The sequence below is a fragment of the Oryza sativa genome, chromosome 9 (genome assembly GCF_034140825.1).
Source record: "Oryza sativa Japonica Group chromosome 9, ASM3414082v1".
NCBI classification, from domain to species: domain Eukaryota; kingdom Viridiplantae; phylum Streptophyta; class Magnoliopsida; order Poales; family Poaceae; genus Oryza; species Oryza sativa.
The window spans coordinates 9,938,070-9,965,154 of record NC_089043.1 but is presented as its reverse complement, the minus strand read 5'-3'; the positions used below and the strand labels follow the sequence as shown (position 1 = coordinate 9,965,154).

Below are 27,085 nucleotides of genomic sequence, written 5' to 3'. Positions count from 1 at the left end.
CTCCTTTCATGCTTTCCACGAGTTAGGAGACGCTTTCGCTTTAATTTTTTGCATGGCAAAATAAGAGGGCGACACTTGGATAGAGATCGCGCGTGGTGAGGGGATGGGCGGACCGATTTTTGTTTTTTATTTGTTGGTTGCTAAAGGTGGGCCCACTTTTTATTATCGGGAACTAATTTAAGAGATGTGTTGGAGATTAAATTTTCTTTACACCTTAAAATCAAATTAGGAGTTCCAAAAACAAAATTTAAGATATATTTTTTGGTATCTGTTGGGTACGCTTAATCAATTAGTTTAGGTGGCTATCCACGCAATAAGCACATGTTGTTATCCTAACAAACTGCCTAAAAAATCGTATCATTGTTGCTTGATTAAGCATTCTTGCTTGAACAAATTTACAAACGCATATGACTGAAAATAGTGTAATTGGAATCACGAAGTGGAATCACCGACCTGTAGCAACTAGATTAGGATAATATAGGAAGCACCAGTGGATTGGCCGATCGGGGTGCTGAACGAGACATACGTGTAACATATCAGTTCTCACAATCACGACGATGGCGATAGATGGTCACTAGCCACCATGCCTGATCGGATGGCCTGAAAGGGGATATGAGATACTATGCAACAAGTACCCAGTGTATCAGGATCAATATAATCCTTTTTTTTTGAGGGAAGGATCAATATAATCTTATCACACTAAGCTACTCTTAAACAACGATACAGTATCTAAATCATACCCTTCGCTATGATTTTTTATTCTATTATATAAAACAATAGGTAGATATAAAATAATTTCGAAGTACTTCTAAGATTAATCTACACATGGTGTTTGTAGTGTATTGAAATTAAATATTTTAAAATTTCTTAATAGTCAAAATTGTTGGTAGCGCTAGAGCCGCACAACGCCCTCTTTCTTTCGGTTTTCCCGTTTTTTACCACCCCACCCTTCCTTCGCATCTCACCTTTTTTTCTCGGTTCATTTTTTCGTTTTTACCGTCCCACTTTGCTTCTTTCTTTTTTCTCTTCTCCATCTCATCCATGCTTCATCAATAGGCCCGCTAAAATATTAACCATCTAGATTTTTCTTTTTTTCGTTCTTTTTTGTAGTTATTCTTCATCAATAGGCCCGGTAAAATATTAATCATCTAGATTTTTCTTTTTTTCGTTCTTTCTTTGTAGTTATTCTGTTTTCGCGTTTTAGTAAAATATTTACCATCTAGTTTTTATTTCCGAGTTTTCCGTTTTTTATCTCCGCACATTTCAAAATTAACGAATTTATTCTGTGGAGTTTTTCATTTACTCACAGCCTCCCACATCTGCTCATTTAAAAGTAACAAATTTACTCGCATGAATGCCTCTACATCATATGACGTCATACCTGGATGGTCGTAAAAAATTTACTACCAGCTTACAACGCTAGTAATTATTTTTCTAATATTATAAATATTGTTTAGATTTTGTGGTATGTGAGTAAAACAATTACTACCTTCCTCTCGATATAGCCCATGATCTCATTGCCACCGTGTTGTAATACGTTTACTGATGTGCTCAATGCACAGTATAAGAGTAAAAATTGAGATTTCGTGGTCTGTGAGTAAAACAATTATCACCTTCCTCTCGATATAGCTATGATCTCGTAGCCACAGTGTAGTAATATGTTTACTGATGTGTTCAACATACAGTATAAGAGTAAAAACTGATACTAAGAGTATTGTTGATCTGTATCACAAAATAGTCGTATGAATGAAAAAATTACATGCTCAGTCACACACAAGTGATAAAATTACTCATAGGTGAATCAAACTAGAAAAGAAAAAATGATTCAGTCAAAAATCCATATGGTGGCTTTGTTGTATCTTGCTATAAGGATGAAGAGGATGGCATGTGTCTTGTGACTGGTAGTGGAGAGAGCAACCAGGTGGCGAGCAGTAGTTGATGATGGAATCATGGAAGAATGTAGCGGTGTGGTCTAGACATGAGCTCGACATTGCGCAGTGGCAGCCATGCATCATCTAGCAAAAACATTCTCGTTGATGTCAATAGAGATGACGAGCAAAAGAAAAATAGCAAACAACCTCCATCACCGACGGACTCCACCCTATCCTCTGTGACCAGCCACATGGAGCATGATGTGAAAATGTAGGACCTGCGTAACCCATCAATTGAGATCAGGTAATATTGGAGATTGCACGTTAATTTAATTTGCAAAAAAAAAAATTGGGGCTTCCTAAGTGAAGTTGAAGGAGAGTATGCAGATGCAAATTAGAGTATCATTTCCTTACTTGCTTGTTCTATTAATATCGCCGATGTGGAGCAGCCGCTGGTTGTTGCTATTAGCCCAGTTGAATACCTCCTTGCTGGTTAAGGTGCTGCCCAGCGTCCGGTAGTGAGGCCCGAAGCAGTGCCGTCGCCTCAACTACCGCCAGCCACCACCATCAACCGCTATGGTGTCGTCATCCTCCTCCATGGTGTGTCGCCTATCTGTGGACTGGGATGGGGGATTGATTCAGATCCCAAAAAGAAGGAAAAAAATGAAGTGGTGGCGAGAGTGGTTGGTTGGGCACGGGAAAAATAGAATAATACCAGAAGCAGAGAAGTTAATTTTGTGGAACTAAATCATTTACTCCGATAATGATGGGAGCATGATGCGGGACGCGGGGTGGGATCGGAAGCAGTGAAGTTGTTTTTATTATCGAAGTAAATCGTTTACTCGAATAAAGGTGGGTGATAGAGGCTCGCGATAGGAGTAAATCGTTTACTCTGACAATGCTAGAAGTGGGATGACGGGACGTGGGGTGGGGTGGGCCTAGGCTGATGCATCCTTTGGCTCGGAATATAGTAGTTCTACAAAATTGTAAATATTTGATATACGTTCGAAACGTGAAGAATTATAAAATTGGAGAAAGTAGACGAGCAACTAGCCAGTGTATCAGGACCAATCCTGTCATATTTTTTTTAGATAATGAATCCTGTCATATTAAGCTACATGACAAGATCCGTCAACAATGTACAATGTATCCTGTCGTGAAACGCTCTACAATTATCAATATATCCTGTCGTGATGAGCTACGTGCCAAGATCCGTTGACAGTGAAACTAATTATCCATGCTAAAGGACATGCTTATTTCCATCGTGCAAGAGTACAGCGCTGTGAGTAAACTATCCAAACTACAGTTAAGGCGTGACAGGATACAGTTCAGCTATACTATGTAGCACGAGGCCAGTGTTGTTCCCCAAGGATCGAACAATGGGTTCATGGGGTGGGGGGATGGGGATCAGAACTAGATCGAATCAAACAGGGCCCGGGACGATTTTACTTTGGGCACTATTTATCGTATTGGTATATAATCCCTGTACAAAAATGATAAATATAATGCCACTCGCCTCTCCATACTAGCAAAAAAGTTAATTATTCTGAATCGAACGACATGATTCGATTATTCAAATTTTGCATGGTTCGAGAACCAAATTTTCTTGTTTCTGCCATATAAATAGATGGTATTTGCTTTTTTATTTGGCCCAAATTGATCCAGCAGGGTGAGTTATAATCTTGTGTTAGGTAATTTAGGATAACATGTTTTCTATTTTTCCATGGGAAAACATGTGTTTTCTATTTTTCCACTACTAGCAAAATATGTTTTCCTACGCTAGTAGGAAGAGCAAGAAAAATACTACTCTATTATATCCTACATGTTAGCAGTAATGAATGAATATAAATAACCAATTGAAAACATTTGGTTCCATTTTTAATTTCTGTAGGAATGGAGGGATATCAAATTAACTAGTATATTCATTCATGAAAGTTCTATAGGAGCCCCTTCATGGGCTTGTGGTATTGCCTCCTTATAAAAGAATAAGTTTACTTTAGGTCTTTCATTTTGTTGTCAAGTTTGTAATTTGTCCTTTTGAATCGCAATAACAGATATGATGCATCCTCAACATCTAAAACTAGTGCAAATAATGTCCAAATGCGGTTTCGGCTGACGTGCCACCTTAAGTCAAAAAAAAAAACCATGAGAGCCACATGGCCGTGAGTGTTCAGGTAAAAATAAAAAAAACCAGGGTTCGGTCAAACCGCCACTGGCGCCGTTCATCCTGGCCTTTCACGTGGACGTCCTAGATTTCTTCCCAATGATGGTTGCGAGGCGTTTAGGACATTTCCAACCGTTATAACTGTCATTGGCAGCCTATAAATGGACATCTCCCTCTCCATTTCAACCCATGCTGGTATTTCTTATGACATTACCAGAAATATAATTCCCAGCAATGGTGCAGAAATACTCCTGGTATATTATGGTTACAGAGTGCATCCGCAAGTGCATGGATATACCATTGTAGCATTTCACCCGAGAGTATTCCAAGGGTATCGTATTTGTTTAATCCCGTGGGAAGATCATAGTAGAGAGAACCAGACTAATAATTTATATGTTACTTGTAATAATCATAGTCTAAGCAGGGGTTAAGATAATCTAAGGGTAGAGTGACACACAAACAGAGAGTTACCCATTCTCATACTAAAATATCTAAGCTAAGTAGAAAGAAAATAGAAAGAGAATCTATTCCTATACTTCTAGTATACATAGTATACATACATCCTAGTTATCTGACATACTAGCTAACACCCTCTATCCGATGCCCTCTTGGTACTTCGAGAAGCCACCCCTGACCGTCAAGTTCCTTACGACAACCCGTCATGACCATACAACAGGGGCTAAATACGGAGGAGTACCCTCCCCAGGAAATTAACTTAGGACTATATACACGCGCGGAGAAATATCTGTACTGAGCTATCACCATCAGCGGCCCACCTCTCATCCGCAGCATATAACCCCAAATAACGATATCCCATAATCTAGACACCACGCCTAAACTACCAGATACTACTCTAATATCATCGTCATGACATAGAGTAATTGTATAAGCAAACATTATACCCGTACCTATGCATCTCCCAGATAAGCTAGCAGTATAATCAGTATAACATAAACATAATAATGTAAAGTTGGCATTCATATACTCGGAAAGTATTCCAATATCATAAATGTATATAGAAAAGTATTCTAAATAAAGTATAAAGCTTACAAAAGAGAAGAGAAGAGCTACTAGAGCCATACCCGAACTCTTCCGAAGACTTCCGGACTACGATTTCTACTCTATTCCTATATTTCACTAGCTTGAGAACACTAAACTAAACTTGAGAGAATATGAGAGAGCTTTTCTTGAGGTGTGTGAGTGAAGTGAGGATGAGAGGTCGGTAATACCCAACAACCGTCATTAGAGAGTCATCTCAGCCGGCCAGAAGAACCCTAGATCGAGTGGTGCTGCGGGGGGTTCGGCCGAACCATGGGCTGGGCCAACATGGCCCAAAATCGGCAGGTGGCCTCCTCTTTTGCTCTCATAGACAGACTTGTGAATTTTGGCCCAATTCATTATGTCAATTCTGAGTTCTTGGCCCATTCATACATAAGTCTGATTCTCGACATCGTCCGATTGATTTATCGTTTGGTTTGATGTCGATTCTCCTCTACTTTATAGTTATTCTCTGCAAAAGGTTAGTGAACCAAATACTAGTGGAATATTATTATTCTAACATGAATATGCAATGCAAGCATAACTAGTTCTCCTCTATTTTGGTAATATTGACGGTCGAAACTGATCGCTAACGACCGTCAACAACCCACACCAAGGATCAAGCAAGAAGCTCTCTCTCTCTCTCTCGTTTATTTACTTTGTTCTAGTGCTAATGGAGTAGAATTAGAATAGTTTCTTAGTTCTTCAAGTCTTCCAGAGATTTCGGGTATGGCTCTAGCAGCTCCTCTCTCTCTTGTAAGACTTTATTCAATAATAAAATATTCTTCTCTATATAGTTTTGGTTCATTACTTTACTTATATAATTATTTGAGTACCGACTTTAGTTCATATTTGATTCGCAATAATTATGTGGCAAATTTACTGGAGATATGCAATAGTATTGGTTTGTTGTTCATTTATATGATTGCTCTATGTCATCTGCAGTGATGTAGAGTAATATTTATTAATGTATGAGTGGTTCTTAAATTATTAGATACTATTAAATGGTGATATATCCCACAGATCTGTAGAATTAGGCCACTGATAGTGACAACTCAGTATGGGTATTCCTCCACGTGCATATATAGGGCTAAGAGAATTTCCTGGTGTGGGTACTCCTCCGTATCTATTACCGGTTGGATAGGCATGATGGATTGTCGTAAGAAACTCCACAATCAGGGGTGGTTTCTCGATATACCAGGAGGGCATAGTTATGGGGTATTGGCTGCATAATTGTACAATAGCAAGTGTAGACTAAAATGACTATATACTAGAAGTACAAAAATGATGCTTTTCTTATTCTTTCTCCAGTATTATGTTTAGTTCCTTCTGTGAGTCAACATATCCTACACTTGAATTGATTAACCCCTACATTAGACATTGATCTATACAAGTGATATAAATTATTAGCATACTACTCTCTTATGATATCTTCCATTGGGATTAAATAAATACGATACCTTGGAATACTTCCAGGTGAAATGGTACAATGGTATATCCGTGCGCTTGCAGATTATATTTGTAACCCTAAAGAATACCGAGTAATATTTTGGGCGTCATTGCTGCGAATTATATTTCTATTAATGTCGTTAAGAAATATCAACAACTAAATACTTAACTCATCATTATTGTTTTAATGGATCCGGTGTCAAAGCATAAATTCCTAACTCCAATGACTTTTGCTTGGTTTTATCCCTATAAATAAATTGCTTTCTTCATGCAAACTTATCAAGAAACAATTTGTTCATTTCAAGGCCATGTAGAAGTTGCTTTGTTTGATTTCATTTTTTTAACTCAACATTGTTTTATTTCATTAAAGCAAACATTGTCAATGATGTTATCCCTTTGTGCTCAATTTGAGTTCGTAATTTTGATTCCAACAAACATGATTTGTCCAGGTGATAATTTTGTCATTGTGAAGGTATATCACTTCAATTGTTTCAACCTTTTGGATCTTTTATATATAGTCCAAATTTTATGTTTTCTCTCGTGAAGCCATTCACACCATCTTATTTATTACTAGCATTTCTTTTACTCTATTAGCTCTAGCCTTTTAATCTCTTCTAAAGCTACATTAATTACATTAATGTTTCTACCATTGGATGATCTATGGAGGTTGTAAATTGTGTAGACAACATGAAGCCAAACCTTCTAGATACAAATAAAATTCACTTTGCACCCTCATGTTTACTTATTCTCATACAAATTTTAGTTAGTAGTGTAGAGGATCCATCTAGTTGCAAAAAAATCCATTGACCAAAACATTCATTCTTGAGAATTGGACATAACCTCCTATACGAAATAAATCTAGGTTTTCATTCTTTCATTTTTTGGGCATCAATGTTAAAGAAAATCAACACAATGCAAAATATGTTAGGCAAATAAGATTAATTGTACTCTGTAGAAGATTATTCAGCAAAGAAGTAAACAATATGTAAAAATATTCTATAGAACAAAATGTAAGAAGAGAATGAAAGGGTACATTATTATTGGTGAAACCATTTGTCAATGCCTAAGGAGGTGGAGATGTGACGGTTTCTGCGTTAGGCCGGGTCGATTAGCGCGTCTGTCCTACGCACCCATTTGTTGAGGCAATGTCATATACACACACACCACACATATGTGCCCGACCCATAACGCACAGAGATGGAGGCTAACAACAAATACTTGATCCCATTCAAATTTTATTAAAAATACAACTGCTTGTGCCCAATATTTTCTTTAGATACCAAGGATTTTCAATCTTGATGAGTGCAGTCATGTCCCATGACACAATTATCACACCAATGGTGCTTACGCACAGGTGTGATAATTTTGGCTGAGTGGACAAAAGAAGAAAAAAACACTATAAATAATGTGACAATATAAAACTACTGCAGCATGCATACTACTTCGTAATGCATTTTGGATTTGGTCGTCTCCACTCCGCCGCTCACGAGATGATGACCGACTGCCACCATGGGCCGCTGCATTAATGCCCCATACATTGTTGATGATGGATTACCTCATTACCTTCGTGGGCTGTAAGACCACTGATACCTATACATAGGCCCTCTTTGTTTAGGCTTAGGCTTATTGGCCTAGACTTTTAAGTCAGCTTATTGGCTTATATGATTTATAAGCCGGTGGATTTAATGTCCTAAGTTTAGTAGTTGAGTCATACATCTACCTCACATAAGCCAAAAAAGCTTCTCCAACCTAGCTTTTGGCTTAATAGTGTTAGAGTGGCTTATGGCTTCAAAAAAGCCAAACGGAAAAGCTGCTTATTTGTTTAGGCTTAGACTTTTCGACTTATAAGTTGGCTTATAAACCTAAACAAAGAGGGCCATAGTTTACAATAGATCACCGGAGGGAACCTCTCCACTAACATCGACTCCCCTCCATCATCCATGATATACCATCTATGGATCAACGAATCCTATGCGGTTGTAGTGAGTTGTTGGTTGTGTCGAACCTATTTTTAATGCTGTGAGTCTAAGTACTTTTGTTTGTTGTTTGGTTGTGAACCTCTATTTTAGATCCAAAGGTCGTGTTCCAATTCACTTTCTTAAAAATAAATGATATATGGATTGACGACACCCTAGAATGCTCCACAACTGATGCCCATCCTATCATTGATATGACGATTATCGCAATGTTTTTCTAAGGTTGTCCAATCTTCATCAGAGGCCATATATATTGTGCTCAAGGAGTCGACATGTGCCTGAGCCTGGATGATCTACTTCAGTGGTAGCCCCACTCCTGCTTCCCAAGTACCAGAGCCTACCAGTCATTATTGCCTAGCATGCGCCAATCTTCGTACAATGTTGTGTGGCAAGCAGCTCCTATTGTGGCCGTGCACGTGCTTATGCAGAAAAAAGAGATTCTTTTTGCTAGCGATGAAAAATATATTGTATTTATATGTATGTGGAAATATGTAATGCAAACCACATATGTAGTGCAAAGTTGAAAACTACTGCAGGATTTAGAAATAGATGTAAGAGATTTGCCCACGTCACCATGAGTAAAGTTTTTACTCATATGTGGTAAGTTTTTAGGTTTGTACATCATGTTTCCTCGTATGTATTGTTTGTAAGTAGTAAATATATTTTCTATGTGTTGGACAAGTATAGAAATAGATTATTTCTGTACTTGTTTTTTGTGTAAATAAATTAGTCAGGATAAGATGTGCATAAATAAACTATTTTCTTTTGCACTTGCTAAAAACCAAAACATATTGTCCTTTTCTTGAAAATCAAAACGTATTCGTGACGAAATATGTATAAGTAAATTGATGGCTGTAATTTTAATACCGACAAGTTGGGCGGATGGACAAGTGAAGAGAATGTGTGGTAATTTTTTTTATCTACGTGCAAGGGATGGATGCGAGAGTGGGAAGAGGGTGTACGTTACATTGCAACATGCGTAGTACGGGCTTTAGTTCTACAGTATTTGTATGAGTATGAATTGATAGATTAAAAATGACAATCTCACACATGCACACCCCTCTCACGTTCACATGCACAAGACATGTCTAAGCTTATGTGGTACAAGTACACGCCTTGAACATAGAATGGTAAACCGACCCTTGTGTGCGTGTATCAATTCTCGAGATTTAATGCTAAGATTCAAGTCAGAGAATAATTTACCATTACTAGTCTCATCAAAATAATAACTAGTCTCAGAAACTAAGAATGACGACATTTTTGCAAAAGTACTTGATTTGACAAATAAATCACTTAAGTACTTGACAATGAAAATATAACTTTAAAACCAAATGCTAACATCTCAAGGTGTCTACTGAGATAGCATATTCAAAAACATCAGCAAAGACACCAATTCTTAAGAAGTCACATACTCCAGCAACAATTGCACAATATTCAGAAACTTTAGCGGAGACACTAATTCTTAACAAATCAAATCCTCCAATAACAGCTACACAAAACCGTGTGGAAGTTCGAGTCTAGTTGGCCCCCTTCCCCTTGGGTATTCAGTAGGATCTGCATATGTTTAATTTAGACTGTTTTAGATGAAATTTCTACTGGATAAGAATTGACAAATAAGAAAGTTTCTTTCCTAAACAAATGCCACTTTACTATAATTACCTGGAGTTAGCTCTATTGTCCTTCCTTTCACGGAACTACTAGTTCCTGTGCATATTAAAGTAAGTTCACATAATATTACATTGGTGTTGAGAGCTACAAACTTGTGCATCAACAAGTTCAATTTCCACACTAAGTTACGTACTAGTAAGTTAGTAAACTACATAGAAAAATTTTAAAACACCATTTTACCTTTTTAGCACCAAAAGTTATGCCACATTTAATTTATTACACATTAGTGTAAATCATTTTCATTATGACCAATAGAGTTAAGATTTCCTATAAGATTGTTAATTATGTTTAAGTTTCATACATGCAAAAAAGAAAAAACTAAAAAAAACATAATAACATAAATAAGATTCATACATACAAAAGAGCAAAAGCTAACATGATACATGCCGTGACTTTGCACATTATGATCAGAGGATTTCTGCATATCAATACACATATACAAATGTCAATATACTTTTTCCAACAAAAAGATAAAAAAACACTCTTGCTATATGAAAGGCATCGTGTCACACATTTACACTTACGAGAAATTAGCATTAATTTTCTATACATCACTACTTCACCAATATGACTAGTAATCGGTAACTATCTTACCGTTTTCCAATTTTCTATGGTAATGAACATGGCCAAACCATATGGTATTAATATGAACTAAAACATATACATCTGAATTCGGAAAGCATATATGAGATAAAAAGTTACTAACCTTTGTTTTACTCCCACTGTCATCTTGTCGATTTCTCTTTCCAATGTTCCTCCCCGTCTTGTTGTCTAAATCATTGGATTTTATTTCAGTAATTTCCACATCCTCGGGTACATTCTTTGTAGCCCTGGCTAGAGCTTCCAAATCTTTTGGTACATTTTTCTCGGAATGATCAACATGATCATTCTTTGCTGTCCCTGCAAAACTATCTTCTTGTTTTCCCTGAGCATATACAATTGAAAGTCAAATCAATTTCACTGATTGAATAGACTTTGGAACTCTATGCTAATAAGCTCACTACTAGTCATCGGTATGTTGTAACTTGTATTTCTACATGAGTGACCTACCTTCATTTGCTTGATTGGTTCCTTCGATTCCTCTAATAAGATGCTATGACCCAAGGTGTTTCTATCCATTGCTTCCCTCTAGATCTGCTTTGTTTAAATAGTGAAGAGGAAAGGAGAGATGAAGGAAAAGATCAAGTAAGTTTTATATCTCATGAAACAATATATATTGACAGATCCATGATAGGGACGCAAGTATCTTGGCGTGCATATCAGTACTACCAAAACCACGGGCGACTCATGGTTTAGATGAAACCTGTGTGCTAATTAAATCCATCAATCTGTGTACGGTTTCCCAAGCCAATGCTGGTATTGAAGTGATATCAAGGAAATGGTCTGTCACGCCCCGAAAATCGCCTAATTTAGTAATTCATTATTAATGCATTTTTTAGAAATTATTTAAAAGCCTACAAGGTAAACTCTAATAATATAGGAAAAATTGAAACATAAAATTGAGCTAGATAAAATCTCATTAAATAATTTGCTTGTTTGTATATTTTATGGATTTTTCTGGGAATTATTTGAGCAAGGAAAGTATTTTTAATAAATGAAACATCATTTCACGAATTATTTTAATTGAAAAAGTTTTTAAATCTTTCCCTAAGCCGTTGGGCTGTTTTCAGCCCAACTCTCTTCCCTCGCGCGCGTGCTGTGCAGCCCAAGTCGGCCCAGCCGAGCTGCCCTTCCCCTTCTCTTTTCTTTCTTTCTTTGTTATTTTCTCAGTCCAGCCCAATGCTGAAAGTCTACTTTGTGTCCCTTTTGTACTGTTCTTCTTCAACCTCTGGCAAGTGGCAGCCGAACTGAGACCGAGTTGGTTCGGTTTTTCTCCTCTAAATCCGGCCTTTTCTCTTGTGTTTTCCTAAAATTAGTTGAGGGGAATTATTTCCCTTATCTCCCTCTTTCGTTTCCCTCAAAAACCGGAGTTTAATTCCTTGTATTTTATCCGAATCAAATTCGTTTTCGAGTTTATCTCTCCAAACTAACCATCGGATTTTCCGATTTCGATTCCTTTCGTTCCGAGTTCGATCTCCTTAATCCGAGCCTATAAATAGCATCCCTTAGTCGCCCTCTTCTGTTTGCCTCATGTTCTAGCTGCAGCCGTCGCCCGTCGCGCCGCCGCCACGTGAGCCTTAGCGTCGCCGTCGCCGTCGCTGCTTCAGCCGCGCCGCACGGCCGCTGTCGTCGTCGCCGCCGCTTTCCGTCGCCACCGTCGGGTTCGCCAGGTGGAGGAGCATCTCGGCCGCCCCTTCGCAGCCGTCGCAAGCCACCGGAGGGCCGCCGCTGACATCGAGCCGAGCCGTGCCGCCGTCGGAGCTCGTCGTCGGCCTTCGTTCGTTGTCGTCTGTCGTAGTTCTTTGCACCGGTGAGTTCGCCTCGTCATACTCTTCGTGTAGGTGCCTTCGGTTTAGCCGCCCGAGCTCTCTATCGCCGGCGGAGTTGTTGTCCAGTGCCATGGCTGCGATGATGTCGTCGATGACATCATAATTCCCTTTTAAATCGTAATAATTTTCTGTATTAGATGAAAACTGATTAAACTTCGGAAATTCATAACTAAATCATCGTAACTCCGATTAAAGTGGTTCAAGTTGCTAAATTCATCTAAAATCGAGATCTACATGTTAAAAATACCCACATATACTTTTTATGCTTTTTTTTTTACTGTTTTGTTGATTTTATTCATTTGCTTTAGTTTCCGACGTTCCGGAGGAGAGCGTTTACGTTGAGGAAGGTTCAGAAGCATTTGAAGAAGATCAAGGCAAGTCACACAAATTCCAAACAACCCTTTAAGGATGTTGAACCCGTTTAAAGCTAATGTTTTATTTCAACTTATGCATTATTTTCGAATGTCATCGGGTGGTGAGCCTTTCCCAATTAATTAATGGCCGAAGATGACTTTATTTTCCTATGGGTAATAAATTGATTGGCTTGAACCTTATATATTGGTTTGGTTCAATTAAATGCTATATATATAATTGCTTAGACATGCTTAGAAACATTAGCTCATTAATGGGATGAATCACACTACATTATTACTTATGGTTATATTTAATGGTAGCTCACGATGGTTAATCGTGTTATGATAATCAATTCTTAACTAAAAATTGATTAATGGTGGGTTGTGAGTACAGGGTTTTGATGGTCGTGCTCATGACAATTAAGGACCGGTTCGCAAGCTACTGTTGTGAAACATTAACCGTGCCAACCACAAGCCAGCGTGGGCAATGGCTTTACCTTTTGTATAGCATGGTTCGTTACGGGGTGCTAGACTGAGAAGCGGCGAGAAGTCCATGGGGGTCGCTAGGGAGTCCATGCCTCTAGTTGTAGAGGGGGTGATTATGATCTAGGAATGGTGCATTGTGGTGAGTTGTGTTGTGCGAGGGGTATTGTCACAGTTCCTTTCCGAGGTACCGTGGTGGTATTGAGGCGCATGATGACATGTCGTGGAGCTGTGTCTTGTGGGTACAGTGGTACATCTCTGGCCAGAGTAAAACTATTCGAATAGCCGTGCCCGCGGTTATGGGCGGGTCTAACAATATTTTTCGTGAATAGTCTCACACTACTCATTATTGGTGTTAAACCGTGATAATTAATTTGACTCCTGGTTTGGAATGATATATTCTTGGTATGGAGGTTTGATTTGTACAACCGGGGTTGGTTGTTCAGATGGTTGGGCCTATGTAACATGGGTGTGTTGTATAGTGTTTATTTAATATTGATTAATTTATACAACTGCTTTACTATTCTCTCAAATGTTTATTAAATGTTGTTTATGCAAATAAGCTATATTATGCCATCCTTTGTTATCATGTGCATTTGCATATTTGATCTGTGGCTTGTTGAGTATGTCATATGCTCATTCCTGCAATATTCATTCATCAGAGGAGGAGTATTTCAATGAAGGTGATGCTCAAGAGGATTAGACTTTGTTCGGGTCAAGATGCTTGTGGAGTGGAGTCGCCATAGCTGTTTAGTCTTTTGTTTTTATTTCCGCTGCGTAGAATTTTATTCTTTTGAGAGTAACTATCCACCTCTATAATAACTTATTATTTTACAAGCATTAATTAGCTGTTTGACAGTATTCTATTATCATTTTGTTATTGTGTGCCTCGGCTAATTCCTGGACGAGGATTTAACACACATGTAAGCGTTCGGAATTTTGGATAGAAATTACAGGCGTGACAAGTTGGTATTAGAGCAACCTTGACCTTGGGACAAGCCAAATGGTAAACCTTAAGTAGCCTTCAAAATATTTTGAAAAGTAGAACTCCTCTTCTCTCTATTCTCTTATAAATTAATTAAGTTGGCAGCACATGCAAGGGTAGGTACAAATTTACTAAACCCTACTTTACTAAAACAGAAACCTGTTCTTTTTTTTAAAAAAAAAGGACCTTACTGTTCAGGGTATTAAATAGTTTGATTTTTGTAAATTTCGTTGGTTAGTCGGCACTGTACATAATAATTATGGTATTGATTTAATCAAGATAGCACTAGTACTATTCATCCCTGTTAATGGTGACATTATACCGTGCTTATGGTACATCCTAAGTTTTATTTTATTCATTTGTCTAAATCAATTTATTTCTGTTCAAAGTTGATTTTTTTTCCAAAATAAAAACATTGTTTCGTTCTGTTCTCACGAGTACTGTACAGAAAAAAAATATTTGCTTCTTTTTGTCTACTTCCAAAGTCTATGCTCCTGTTTAAAAAAAATTTTGAAAAAAAACAACAAAATTTGTGTCTGAAAAGCTATGTCTCGGCTTTAATAAAAATTTTCGAAAACTAATTCCCAAAAAAAATTCGAAATTGGTATAAACAGAAAAAAAACAAATTTATTTCCATCAAGCTATGTTTCGGTCAGAAAGAAGAAAAATTTTCGAAATTTAATTGAAAAAAAACGAAAATTAGTTCTGTTTGCTCCTTTTCTTTTAATTTTCTTTTGGGGTCAAAATTAATTGAGTCTAGCTTGTGCAGCTAACTTAAATATATGCATTAATTCCTCCTTTATGTGTTCCTTTAGATGCCAGAAAGCTTGATCGATGCAGTAGGATTCGTCAGGGAGCTGAGAATGATGGCATTTGAAGTAGGCTACAACATTGTCCCCGAGTATCGCCAAATTCCCCATGACCCCAATGAGGAGAATAGTCGTGTTCGCATGACGTTGACTAGTGATCGTGAAGACCTTCCATCAATGATGTTTGAAGCTGGAGGAAGAGATTATATTCATGCTTGTCAGGAGGCAGCTTTGGTGGCCATTGGAGAGCTTCGTCATCGCTTTGATGAGGAGTTAGAGTCATCAGATTTCCAGTATCATCCACACAAGCTTCATGATCAGGAGTATGGAGTTTACAATTGCCCGGAAGATGAAGATAGCACCACTCTGAAGCATGGCGTGTATATGCTTTGCGCCATGGATGCAGTTGGCGTGGAGCGGCGGAAAGCAGCTCATGAGAGGGAAAATTGGAACCGTCGCAAGATTTGCAAGCTAGAAAGCAAGGTGTATCGCCTGCAGAAGGAACTGGCCGAGCTCAAGGGAGAAGCACCGCCGTCAGCTACCCCAGAGGAGGAAGATCCAGAAGAAAGAGAGCCAGCTATTCCAGAGGAAGAAGATCCATCTCTTCGCTTCGACGCAAGGCGGGATTAGTGCCTCGTTAGATCGTTGCCAGCTATTCCAGAGGAAGAAGATCCATCTCTTCGCTCCGACGCAAGGCAGGATTAGTGCCTCGTTAGATCGTTGCCGTAGTTCACTGTGTTAGTTTGCTTGTGCGTGTGTGGGTTTAGCGTGTTGCTTACATCATTGGTGGGATGTAACTATATGAGTTAGGTCCTTTTGCTTGTCAGAGAGTAAGTTAGATTGTGAGAGAGTTTTAATCCAATTTAAATGTAATCATACACAGTTAAGAGCAATAGAATTTAAATTAATTAAGTTTTCCGTTCTAAGGGTGTCTCTCTATCGTTCTTCCCTGTTGCCCGTGTTTTCTTCAGTTGGTGAACACTCACACTGAAGGAAGTGGAAGTGGAAGTGGTAACAATGAAAGAATTCCTTTCCCATCCAAACTTATCTTACTCGAATCCAATGATCTTGATGTTATTTTAGAGATGGACTAGCTAACCTGCCACCGAGGAGTTATAGATTGTGCTAACCGAAAGGTGACTTTAACTAGTAGCAATGGGCAAACTGTGTCTTTCGTTGTGTTCTCCCCTAGATCTCTTGGTTTGACTTTAAACCAAGTTGCTTTGCAAGAGATCCCAATAGTTCAAGACTATCCAGATGTGTTCCCTGAATATTTGCCTGGTATGCCACCTAAGAGAGACATAGAGTTCCGGATAGACTTAGTACCTGGAGCCAACCCTATCCACAAGAGACCATACAAAATGGCAGCTAATGAGTTAGCAGAGGTAAAGAGACAGGTGGATGATTTGCTTCAGAAAGGATATATCAGACCCAATACTTCACCGTGGGGAGCACCAGTTATCTTTGTGGAGAAGAAAGATCATACCCAGAGAATGTGTGTGGACTATTATGCCATCCTTTGTTATCCTGTGCATTTGCATATTTGCTGTGTGGCTTGTTGAGTATGTCATATGCTCATTCTTGCAATACTCATTCATCAGAGGAGGAGTATTTCAATGAAGGTGATGCTGTAGAAAATTAGGCTTTGTTCGGGTCAAGATGCTTGTGGAGTGGAGCCGCCATAGTTGTTTAGTATTTTGTTTTTATTTTCGCTGCGTATAATTTTATTATTTTGCGAGCATTAATTAGCTGTTTGATAATACTCTATTATCAATTTGTTATTGTGTGTCTCGGCTGATTCCTGGACGAGGATTTAACACACCTGTAAGCGTTTGGAATTTTGGATAGAAATTCCAAACGTGACATGGTCCATGGGCCTGGTAGTTGTTAGGCCCAAATCCAAAACACCGCCAAAGTATATTTGTATGGGTCCTCCTAGGGTACAAGGGGACCTACATGTATAAATGTCCAACTCCAAGGGGGGTAAGAAAAGGATCCCCTGCCACCACATGTCGATACAACGCCAAGCTTGAGATCGAGCCCCATGATCCACCGAGCTAGAGCCCAATGACTTGGTGAACCCACCGATCACCCACCTTGTCAGAAACCCTCTATGAGATTAACATGTTGGCCTATAATAGTTTTGGGTAGACCACTATAACCATAAATTTTCCATATCAATAAGAACTGGCCGCCTGTCCGATAGACATAAGTTTATTACTCTGAGGAGGCCTAGTACCAATACAAAATCTTTGTTTGTCTGACTAGCATCCTCCTCCAGGGAGACAACATGCAAACAAGACCCAGGAAAACAAGTTTATTGTCCTTAGATATTTCTTGACGACATTAAGTGCACCTGGCAAGGGCATTGTTTTGTATTTTAAGATCTCGATGGAAGATGCCTACCATATGTAGATTTTCTGACTTGGGTTTTTCTGACAATTTCAGCACTAGAGATAAGACCAACCCATTGATCAACTCACTCATCATATCAATACACATTCCAACCTACAAAAACTTAATACCGCTAATTTCCATCAGATCACTAGAAAACCTGGGTGAATCAAAACAGTGGCTCTCCTGCTACATTCAATATGATCTGTATCTTTGAGATTGAATCCGAGAAGCCCACACCAATTTAGGCTATTTTTTTTCCAAGGATGTATGATCTGCTTAAGAGGACATTGCATCGTGCAACCTGTTGTCCACACATGTCTGGGCTATCTGCTTCTAATGCAGCCCCACTGTTTACAAAGCATGCCCATTATTGACGCCTACCAAGCGCCTATCTTCTTGGTTTAGAGACCAGCCACCGCTGGTGTGGCCATGCACATGCCTAGGTGAAAGAAAAGAAATATTTTGCTAGCAATGATAAAATGATATCGTGTATTTTGCTATATTGTGTATATGAAATAAATAAATTCTCTATGTACATGCATATGCGGTAAATAAATTACATTAGTGTTTGATTTTCTGTAAATAAATTATTCATGTTGAGATGTGCAGAAATAAATTGTTTCTTTGGTATTTGCTAAAAATCAATACATATAGCATTTTATTTACTAAAATATGATCACTTTAATTTTAATTCTGAGAAGTTTGGCTGACGAAAGGGTAGAGAGAAAGGGTGGTATTGTTTTTATCTAGGTTCAAGGATGGATAGTAGAGTGGGAGGAGGGTGCGCATGTTATAATGCGCTTAGCAAATGCTTTAGAGCTACACTATATTTATATTAGTGTAAACTGATAAATAACAATGACAATCTGCCATAGGCACACACACTGATCATGTCCACACATACAACATGGGTGTGAAAAAGCACACATCGAAACAAAAGATTATGTGCTATCATCCTTGCCAACATACTATATATGTGTTCCCTACCTTTGCCGGCTTCAATAATTAAGACCATTGCAGAGCAAGAAGAGAGGAAACGACTTGAATTCTACAAATTAAGAAGTCGCAGACAGCTTGGGAGAATGTGTACTTCTCAGACATTTGAAGACAATTTCTAAGTGCATAGGTGTCATTGACTTACATCTGAAATATTTAAAGTCCCATTCCTTGGGTTAATCTAATTTGGACAACCTACTATTCCTCTTTAGTTCCTCATGGAACTAAGGGCATGTCTGGCATAGCTGTAGATCCAACTCCAACTCTTCTAGAGCTGAAGCCCACCCAAACAATTTCAGCTCCACCTAAATTAGAAGCGGAGCTTGGTAGAGCACTATCACAAAATGAACTAGAGAAGTGGAGTTGGATTTTGGCTGCTCCACAACTCCACTCCAAGCCCAACTCCTAGAGCTAAATTTAGGAATTGGAACTCTACCAAACAAGCCCTAAATGTTGTGGTTCTTTATAATGGAAGGTGTTATGCAATTTGATATAACTTGGTAAAGGGGACAGTGCACTTTTCTTGGAAGATCTATGAGAAGGAATGGTTACAGCTTATGCTTATCCATGACTCTCTCTATTGTCAAGCATAAAGAAGATTCAACGGCTGAATTCTTCTCAAGGAAGTGCATGATCAGTTTTTCCTATCTCTCATGGTGAAAGCACAGACCTTTGGACATATATTTGGGGAACTAATTGGTATGCTTTTCAACTCTTCTACAAATTCAACTTTTGGTTGATAAATCCCCACCTCCCCCAAGAACTTTGCGTTTGGTTTGGAAGAGTAAAGCTATGATGAATATCAAAGTACTTGCTTGGTTGCGGCTTATGGACAGAGTTAGCACCACGGATTTTTGGACAGATAACACTGCAAACCTTCTAATAATACCATGCATGTTCACTGTGCAATAATGGACTTAGAGAAACAAGAGAGCATCTATTCTTCCAATGTTGATTCAATTTACAATGTTGAGCAGAAATTGGTTTCTTTTGGGACATGAGCTTGGAATTTCATCAGAAGATACAGTGGCAAAAACGAAACTTTGGTCTCTCCTATTTTAGTGAAGTCTTTTTGTCGTCCTAGAACATTTGGAAGCAGTGTAACAACTTAACTTTATTTTTATTAATGTCCAGCCTAAGAAGATTATAGTTAATGTGGACCCGAGATGACTTAGGGTAGCAGATAGGTAAACAAACCTAAGTTTTTGTGGTAGGGGCACATGCTTTGAACACTGAATGGTAAACATACCCATTTGTGCTTATACTAATTGTCATGATTTAATATTAAGATTCGAGCCCTAACCTTATGTGGTACATAGGTACGAAATATCTCTTGTGGGCAGGATTCACCACCAGGATCCTACTAGCTTTATTGCCAACACTTGACAATTCTCATCAAGTTAAGAGACCAAGTTATAGATAAATTAACCATCACTTTCACATAAGTTTCTAATGAAAAACTAGTCTTAGAAACCAACAATGATGTCTTTCTTGCAAAAGTACTTGCATTGATAAATACGGTGCTTCTGACAGAGGAAATACAACTTTAAAAGAAATGCTAACATCTGGATGCTACTGAGGTAGCATACTTCGAAACTCCAGACATCAATTCTTAACAAATCACATCCTCCAGAAACAGTTGCACAACATCCTCTAGAAATCAAATCCTTCAATAATGGTTACAGAAAACCATGTGGCAGATTGTTCCTGGTTGGCCCCCTTCCGTTTGTGTACTGAGTAGTACCTCCATATATTTTGGACCGATTTACATGAAAATACTCCAAAATAAGTATTGTCATATTACAAAGTTTATTTTTATAAACAAATGCCACTAAATACCTAGAGTTGTGGCCATTGCCCTTCCTTTCACGGACCTACGGGTGCCTGTGTACATTCAAATAAGACCATATTCCCTCCATCTATCTACTTTTGATAGTCATATTTCATCTTGACACACAGACCAAGGATAAGTAATTCTACTTATCATCTATTTAAACATGCTACTAGTAATTCCTTGTAAACAAGCGATTCATTAATATTTACATTTCTCGATGCCCATGTAGCCAATCTTGTGTCGAGGAATGAAGATTCACGCATTAAATCCGAGAAAGTCATTAAGATGATAGGTTGTTGGATTGAAATATGCCTATCAAAAATAAGTTTTTCAGATTTGGAAATATGCCTACCAAAAGTAGATGGAGGGAGTATAATGTTGTTTGTGTCTAGAACAACAAACTTGTGTATCAACAAATTCAAATTGCACACTAAATTAAGTACTACTAAGATAGTAAACAAATATTTTTTAAAAACACTATTTTACCTTTTAACAAAAAAAAGTGATGCTTTAAGGGCTTAATTTATTACACTTTAGTGAAACTCAAATTCTTTATGGCCAGCATAGTTATGCTTCCCTACAAGCTTATTAAATATATTTGAGTTCAAAATTCAGCACATGACTTAGAAACTTAATAACATAAATAAGATTTAGATCGACTAAAGAGTAAAATCTGAGTTACATACCATGATCTTCTACATTACAATCAGAGGATTTCTGCATGTGAATACACATATACATATGTCAGCATATTTTTCCAAGAAAAAGATAAACAATAGAGAGATTGTCTATATAGTCACGATATGTTCAATGGAAAATGTTCAATGGAAATGGAGTAAAAGGCATTGTGGCACACTTGGACACATGCGAGAAATTAGCATTTTCTGAACGCCACTCTCTATTCACCTATATGGCATTTAATTGGCTCCTAACCGTCTCACTATTTCTCAATTTTCTATAGAAATGAACATGGGCCAAAGAATATGACATTAATATAAATTAAAATTATTCCATCCCCACCCCCACCCCCACCCCCTAAAACTAGAAACACATACATCTGATATTAAAATAAAAACATGAGATATAAAGTTAAAAACATCTGTTTTAGTTCCTTCGTTGTTATATTGTCGAGTTCGCTTTCCAATGTTCCTCCATGTCTTGTGGACTAAATCATTGGATTTGGGTTCAACAGCTTTGACTTCCTCGGGTATATCCATGGTAGCCATGGCTAGAGCTTCCAAATCCTTTAGTACATATTTCTCTACTAGGTCTAGTATGTTTTAGAATATAAGATCGGAATGATCAGCATGATCATTCTTTGCTGCCACCACAAAACTATCTTGTTGTTTTCCCTGGGAAAACATGATTTATGAATCAAATCAAATTCATTGATCCGTGAAAGATAGGATCTCAGTATCAGTCATCGATATGTTGTAATTTTTACACGAGTGACCTACCTTCGTTTGCTCCCCTGATTCCATCGTTTCCTCTGATAAGTTGCTATGCCCAAGGTGTTTTTACCCATAGCTTCCCCTTAGATCTGCTCTGTTGGAATAGAGGGAGAGGAAAGGAGAGATGAAGGAAAATGCTAAGAAATTTTTCCATCATGAATTTGTATATATAGACATAGACATGATTGGGATGCAAGTATAATGGTGTGAATATGTGTACTACCAAAACCACGGGCGGCTCAATGTCTACATGAAAATGGTTTGCTAATTAAATACATCAATCTATGTCTGGTATTGTGAGCCATTTGTAGTTGAATCAGAAACTGGTCCGTGGGCCTCATAGTTGTTAGGCCCAAATCCAGCATATATATCTATCTCGCTAGTATTTTTTTTTTAGGAAATGCTAGTATCATTCTTATGAAAATTCTGAATTTGTGTGGAAGTGTATAACTTTCTAATTGATTGTCTATCCGTGGTTTCGACAAAAACTTGTGCAATTCATGATTACACACTCCATGTTTTTGATGGTGTATAAAATATGACTTACACCTACAACATAGGGAAACCTAATATAATCACAAGGAATAGCTATAAAAATATGTGCTGATGATGGACATAGCTTGACTTGTAGTCGCTCGGTTCCCGTTGATGTGGTGACTGAGAGACAAATTGTCTCCCACAGCCCTAACCCTCATCCTCTCTCCCTCTCACGCGCCGCCGCTACTCGCTGATCACCACCACTAGAATGTCATCACCCGGTCTCTCCATCGCACCATCCTCGCCTTGGACGATCCCGCGCCCCACCTCGCCATCGCACCCTCGTCGCCGTTGATGAGGTTGATATTGCCGCCACCTATCCTGCCCCAAGATATCCTTAGCTGTTGACTACGGTGATCCCACACCCCCATATAGCTGTCGCCGTACGATTCTGCATCCCCGATTCACTGTCGCTGAATCCATGCCCCCTAGGTCAGCTCCTTGATTTGAAGGTAAAATTTCTTGTCTTAACACCAAAGTTTGGTAAGATTCTTTAGTGGATTCGGTTAAGGAAAGGAGACATTCAACCGATGGAAGCTTATTCAGAAGAAACCGAGTTCAAAAAAGGATCGTGAAGACCACAACATGGCAATTCAGTTTTATCTAATTAGGCAGGGTGTGGTAATTTTCATTTTTATCTTTCGTCAAGTTTTCTTAGTGTCCGATCAGGATTAGTTTATTTTCTTTTATCTTTAGGAAAGTCTGTGTCGAGTCCAATAAGGACTAGTATCCACCCATGTGTATAAATATGTACACTCGAGGTCTCTGTAATATATCTCCACAGATCAATAAAATTACTTTCACTTCATCGGTACCCTAATTTATTCCCAACGAGTTCTTAGTTTCGACCATGGACTGCATCGGTTAAGTCTGACCTCCAGCGAATTTGCGTCATCTTCACTTGCATCGGCGTGGCTAAGACTTCCTTGGTTAGATGTGATATTCTATACGGGCCAGAGCAAGCGTTGCCTATCCGATGGCACCGGCGATCCTCGTATCCCACTCACTCACAGACCACCGAACTAATCCGCCAACAAGGTAACCACCGTGTTTCCAATTTTACAGTATAAATGAAAAATTGTGAAATCAGTGGATGTGAATAATAATGACTGTGTCATATTTATGATGATGTCCTGGTTTAAACAATTTGATTAGCCTCTGCATATTTTTATAATGCAAATGGTTTAACTTCTCTCATGATTTTGATGTTTATGTCAGAAAATTCAGATAAAGCGTTTTAATTAGTACCGTGCATATACTAACTTCAGGTCAGGGGTGAACCCGCGGGGGGTTTCGGGTGTGTGCACTAGCATACCCAAAAATTCCACACAAAATTTAGGATGTAACCGGAAGTGCATCGGTAAATTGGTTACTTATTACTCAACAAAACATATACCTCCGTCCCAAATTAGTTGTCGCTTTGACTTTTTTTCTTTAATATTTGACTATTCATCTTATTTAAAAAATTAACGCAAATATAAAAAAAGATAAGTCATACTTAAAGTTCTTTTGATAATAAAACAAGTCACAAACAAAATAAATAATAATTTTATATTTTTTTAAATAAGACGAACGATAAAAAGTTAAAAAAAACTCAAAACGACAAATATTTTAGGACAAAGGTAGTAGCCCGTAAAGCCCACTCATCCTCTTCCTCGCACAAAGCGCACACCCCACCAACAAAGCGGCGTGCACAATGGCGTCAGGACAGCGAGGCCGAGGTCATTGCAGTCCACAGGATGCCTTGACCTTTATGACCAGTTTAGTGAGTCTCTCTAACTGAAGCCAGTTAATAATTCACTAACCAATTAGTACTAATTACATTTCATTTAATACAAACATCTTATTCAAAAAATAATGACATGACCTCTAACAAGAAGAAAAGGAAAAATAGAACCGCAAGAATTCCTGTCCCACCTGAGAGCAGAGGTCAGTGACAGTGAAGACGGTGGCAGCAGCTACATCGTTGGTCACCACGGGCAGCACCTTGATCGAGCCTAGGTACCACGCAACCACCCCAGCCCTGACCCTGACCCACCGTTCCTCTTGCTCCCGGGCGGCATGAAGGCGAGTCGCAGCGGTGCGGCCCGACGGCTGGCGGGGGCTCAGTCACCGCAACGATGAACTGGCGGTGAGGGATCGCTGGCAATCACGACAGTACATCGACGGCCGACGGCTGAGAAGGAGATCAACGGTAGTAGATGAAGGATAGAAGGGACCGAGCGACGGTGTTCTGAGGACGGAGATGGATGGTTACGCGATAGCGGGGCGACAAAGCCGAGAGGGTGGAGATGGACGGCCAAGCGATGGCAGCGCAATGGCAGCGTAATGGCTCAGTCACTACGACACGAACTGGCTGTGGGGGATTGCTGGCAATCGCAACAGCGATGGCTGAGACGATGGCTGAGAGGAAGATCAACGGTGGTGGCTAAAGGGGAGAGCGGACCGAGCGATGGCTTTCTAAGGTTGGAGATGGATGGCCGCACGATGGTGGGGCGACGACGGCATGAGGGTGGAGATGGACGTCGGCGCGATGGTGGAGCGATGGCTTAGTCACCGCGACGACGAACTAGCGGTGAGGGATCGCTGGCAATCGCGATAACGACAACTGAGGCAGTAGATCGACGGTGATGGCTGAAGGGGAGAAGGGACCGGGCGACGGTATTCAAAGGACGGAGATGGATGGCCATGATGGCGGGCGATGGCGGCGTGAGGGTGGAGATGGATGGTGTGAGGATGGAGATGGACAGCATGTGAGAGAGGGAGAAGAGGGACTAGGGCCAGGGGAGGCGCTCGTTTGCAAGGAGGGAGGTGCATTGGATGTGAGCGAGATGATCTGGATCATTCCATGAGGAATGAAACAATGAATGAAACAATGAGTGATGAGTGAAACTATGTTGAACTATAGGGAAGATTCATCATGCATATGTAGAGATTTTTCCTTATATTTTTCCCATACATAGCATCATCCGTTCGGTTCATTTAATACATGCAAATGTGTTTTTCAGAGCAAAGAAAATCCAGAAACAAATACTACCTCCGTTTCAGGTTATAATACTTTCTAGCATTGTCCATATTTATCTAATGAATCTAGGCACACATATATATATATAGATTCATTAATATATATATGAATGTGGACAATGCTAGAAAGTCTTACAATATAAAACGGAGGAAGTATGTTTGTTATTAAACAAATATATGATGTAACGTACTAGCTCTAACATTTTCAGAATATGATAATACAGCAATATACTGTGTACACATTAGTGATCACGTCGCACTCTCAAAAAACTTAATTGGTATTATATTTGTTATACTTCTTGCTAATCATGTTTGAGAAAGATTAAAGAGGGATACATCCATATGTGCGAGGTGCGCAAGAAAATCAAAACAAAGTATATTACATGTTGTAGATGAGCATAGCTAGTTGAGCGCCCAAGCGATGTCCTCCCGGATCTCCTTCTCCTCCTCCGGCGTGAGATCGTTGACGATGTGGAAGATCTCCCGCATCTGCTCCGGCGACTTGCCGGTCATCATGGCGGCGACCTTCTTGCAGGCGAGGTCGAGGAGGCCGTCGGCCTGGAGGTAGTTGGCGGCGAGGAGGAGGTCGAACAGCGTGTCCTGGTCGACGCCGGCGAGGAAGTCGCGGTCGAACCTGTCGAGGCCGTCGTCGTCCATGGCGGCGGCGGCGGCGGCATGCCGGGCGAGGTAGTCGACGACCCTGGCGAGGATCGGGGAGGCGACGTTGGGGAGCGGGATCCGGCCGTAGCCGCCCTTGATCATCCACCGAAGCGTCTTGCACAGCAGCGCCGCGTCCCTCGCCACCTCGAACCGCTCGCCGTCCTTGCTGACGAGATCGATCGTCTTCTTCACCTCCTCTCCGGTGGTGCCATCCGCCGCCGCCATCGCCAATCTGGTAAGACGCGGTCCGATCCGATCCGGTTTTTGGTTCGCGTGGCGGCTGCGGATTTATAGGTCAGGTCGACCGACCTACGGAGTATACCGTATGAGGATTAAGCATCGGATTTGGAGAAAGGTCGAGATACCGAACGCGAACACGTTTGGTTTTGCGCGATTGCTACGGCCTTTTCTTTTTTTGCTTTTTCTTTTTTTTTTAGATTTTCTTTTTTCTTTTTTGATTTTCTCCTATTTTTAGCGTTTTCTTTTCGCGTCTTTTTTGACTTTTTTTTAATCTTCAACACATGTGTTTTCAAATTTTTCTGTTGAAAGTTTTTAAATCTTGGCTTATAAGTTTTTCAATCCGAATTGAAGTTTTTTAATTTGGATTGAAAGTTTTTAAATATATATGGGTCGCAAATTTTCAAATTTAGGTTGAAAGTTTTTAAATATGGGTTCAAAGTTTCGAATTTGAGTTGAAAGTTTTTTAAATCTGAGACGAAAAGTTAGAAGTTTTTAAATTTTGACTTGAAAAAATTTTAAATTTCGAGTTAAAAGTTTTCAAATTTTGTCTTCACGTATAGATTTTTTATCAATCGATTAGTCAAAAAACCTACCAGAAAAAAGGAAAATATTGCTAGTTAGCGCTAATTACCGTCACTGCTAATTACAGCGCTAACAGTGTAGGGATTTGAGGGGGGCGCGGCTGCGCGCTACTTCTTAGCCAGCGCGCAACAAATAGGAA

At 39.3% G+C, this 27,085-nt stretch overlaps 1 protein-coding gene, 1 long non-coding RNA gene and 1 other non-coding gene across 3 annotated transcripts; 1 reads left to right on the top strand and 2 right to left on the bottom strand.

Moving 5' to 3' along the window:
- Positions 1-9,685: 9,685 nt before the first annotated feature.
- LOC4346593 (uncharacterized) lies at positions 9,686-11,373 on the bottom strand. The gene is made up of 4 exons (XR_001539823.3): positions 11,217-11,373; positions 10,873-11,091; positions 10,158-10,202; positions 9,686-10,052 (listed from the first exon to the last, which is right to left on the bottom strand). It is a non-coding gene; the product is annotated as an uncharacterized protein (transcript).
- Positions 11,374-11,963: 590 nt separating this feature from the next.
- LOC136351875 (uncharacterized) lies at positions 11,964-14,295 on the top strand. Its single transcript, XR_010735133.1, has 3 exons — positions 11,964-12,576; positions 12,904-12,969; positions 14,094-14,295. It is a non-coding gene; the product is annotated as an uncharacterized lncRNA (long non-coding RNA).
- An 11,415-nt stretch (positions 14,296-25,710) lies between these two features.
- LOC4346592 (SKP1-like protein 4) lies at positions 25,711-26,461 on the bottom strand. Its single transcript, XM_015755934.3, has one exon. The coding sequence runs from the start codon at positions 26,347-26,349 to the stop codon at positions 25,867-25,869; it is 483 nt and encodes a 160-aa protein (XP_015611420.1). The 5' UTR covers positions 26,350-26,461; the 3' UTR covers positions 25,711-25,866.
- Positions 26,462-27,085: the final 624 nt, after the last annotated feature.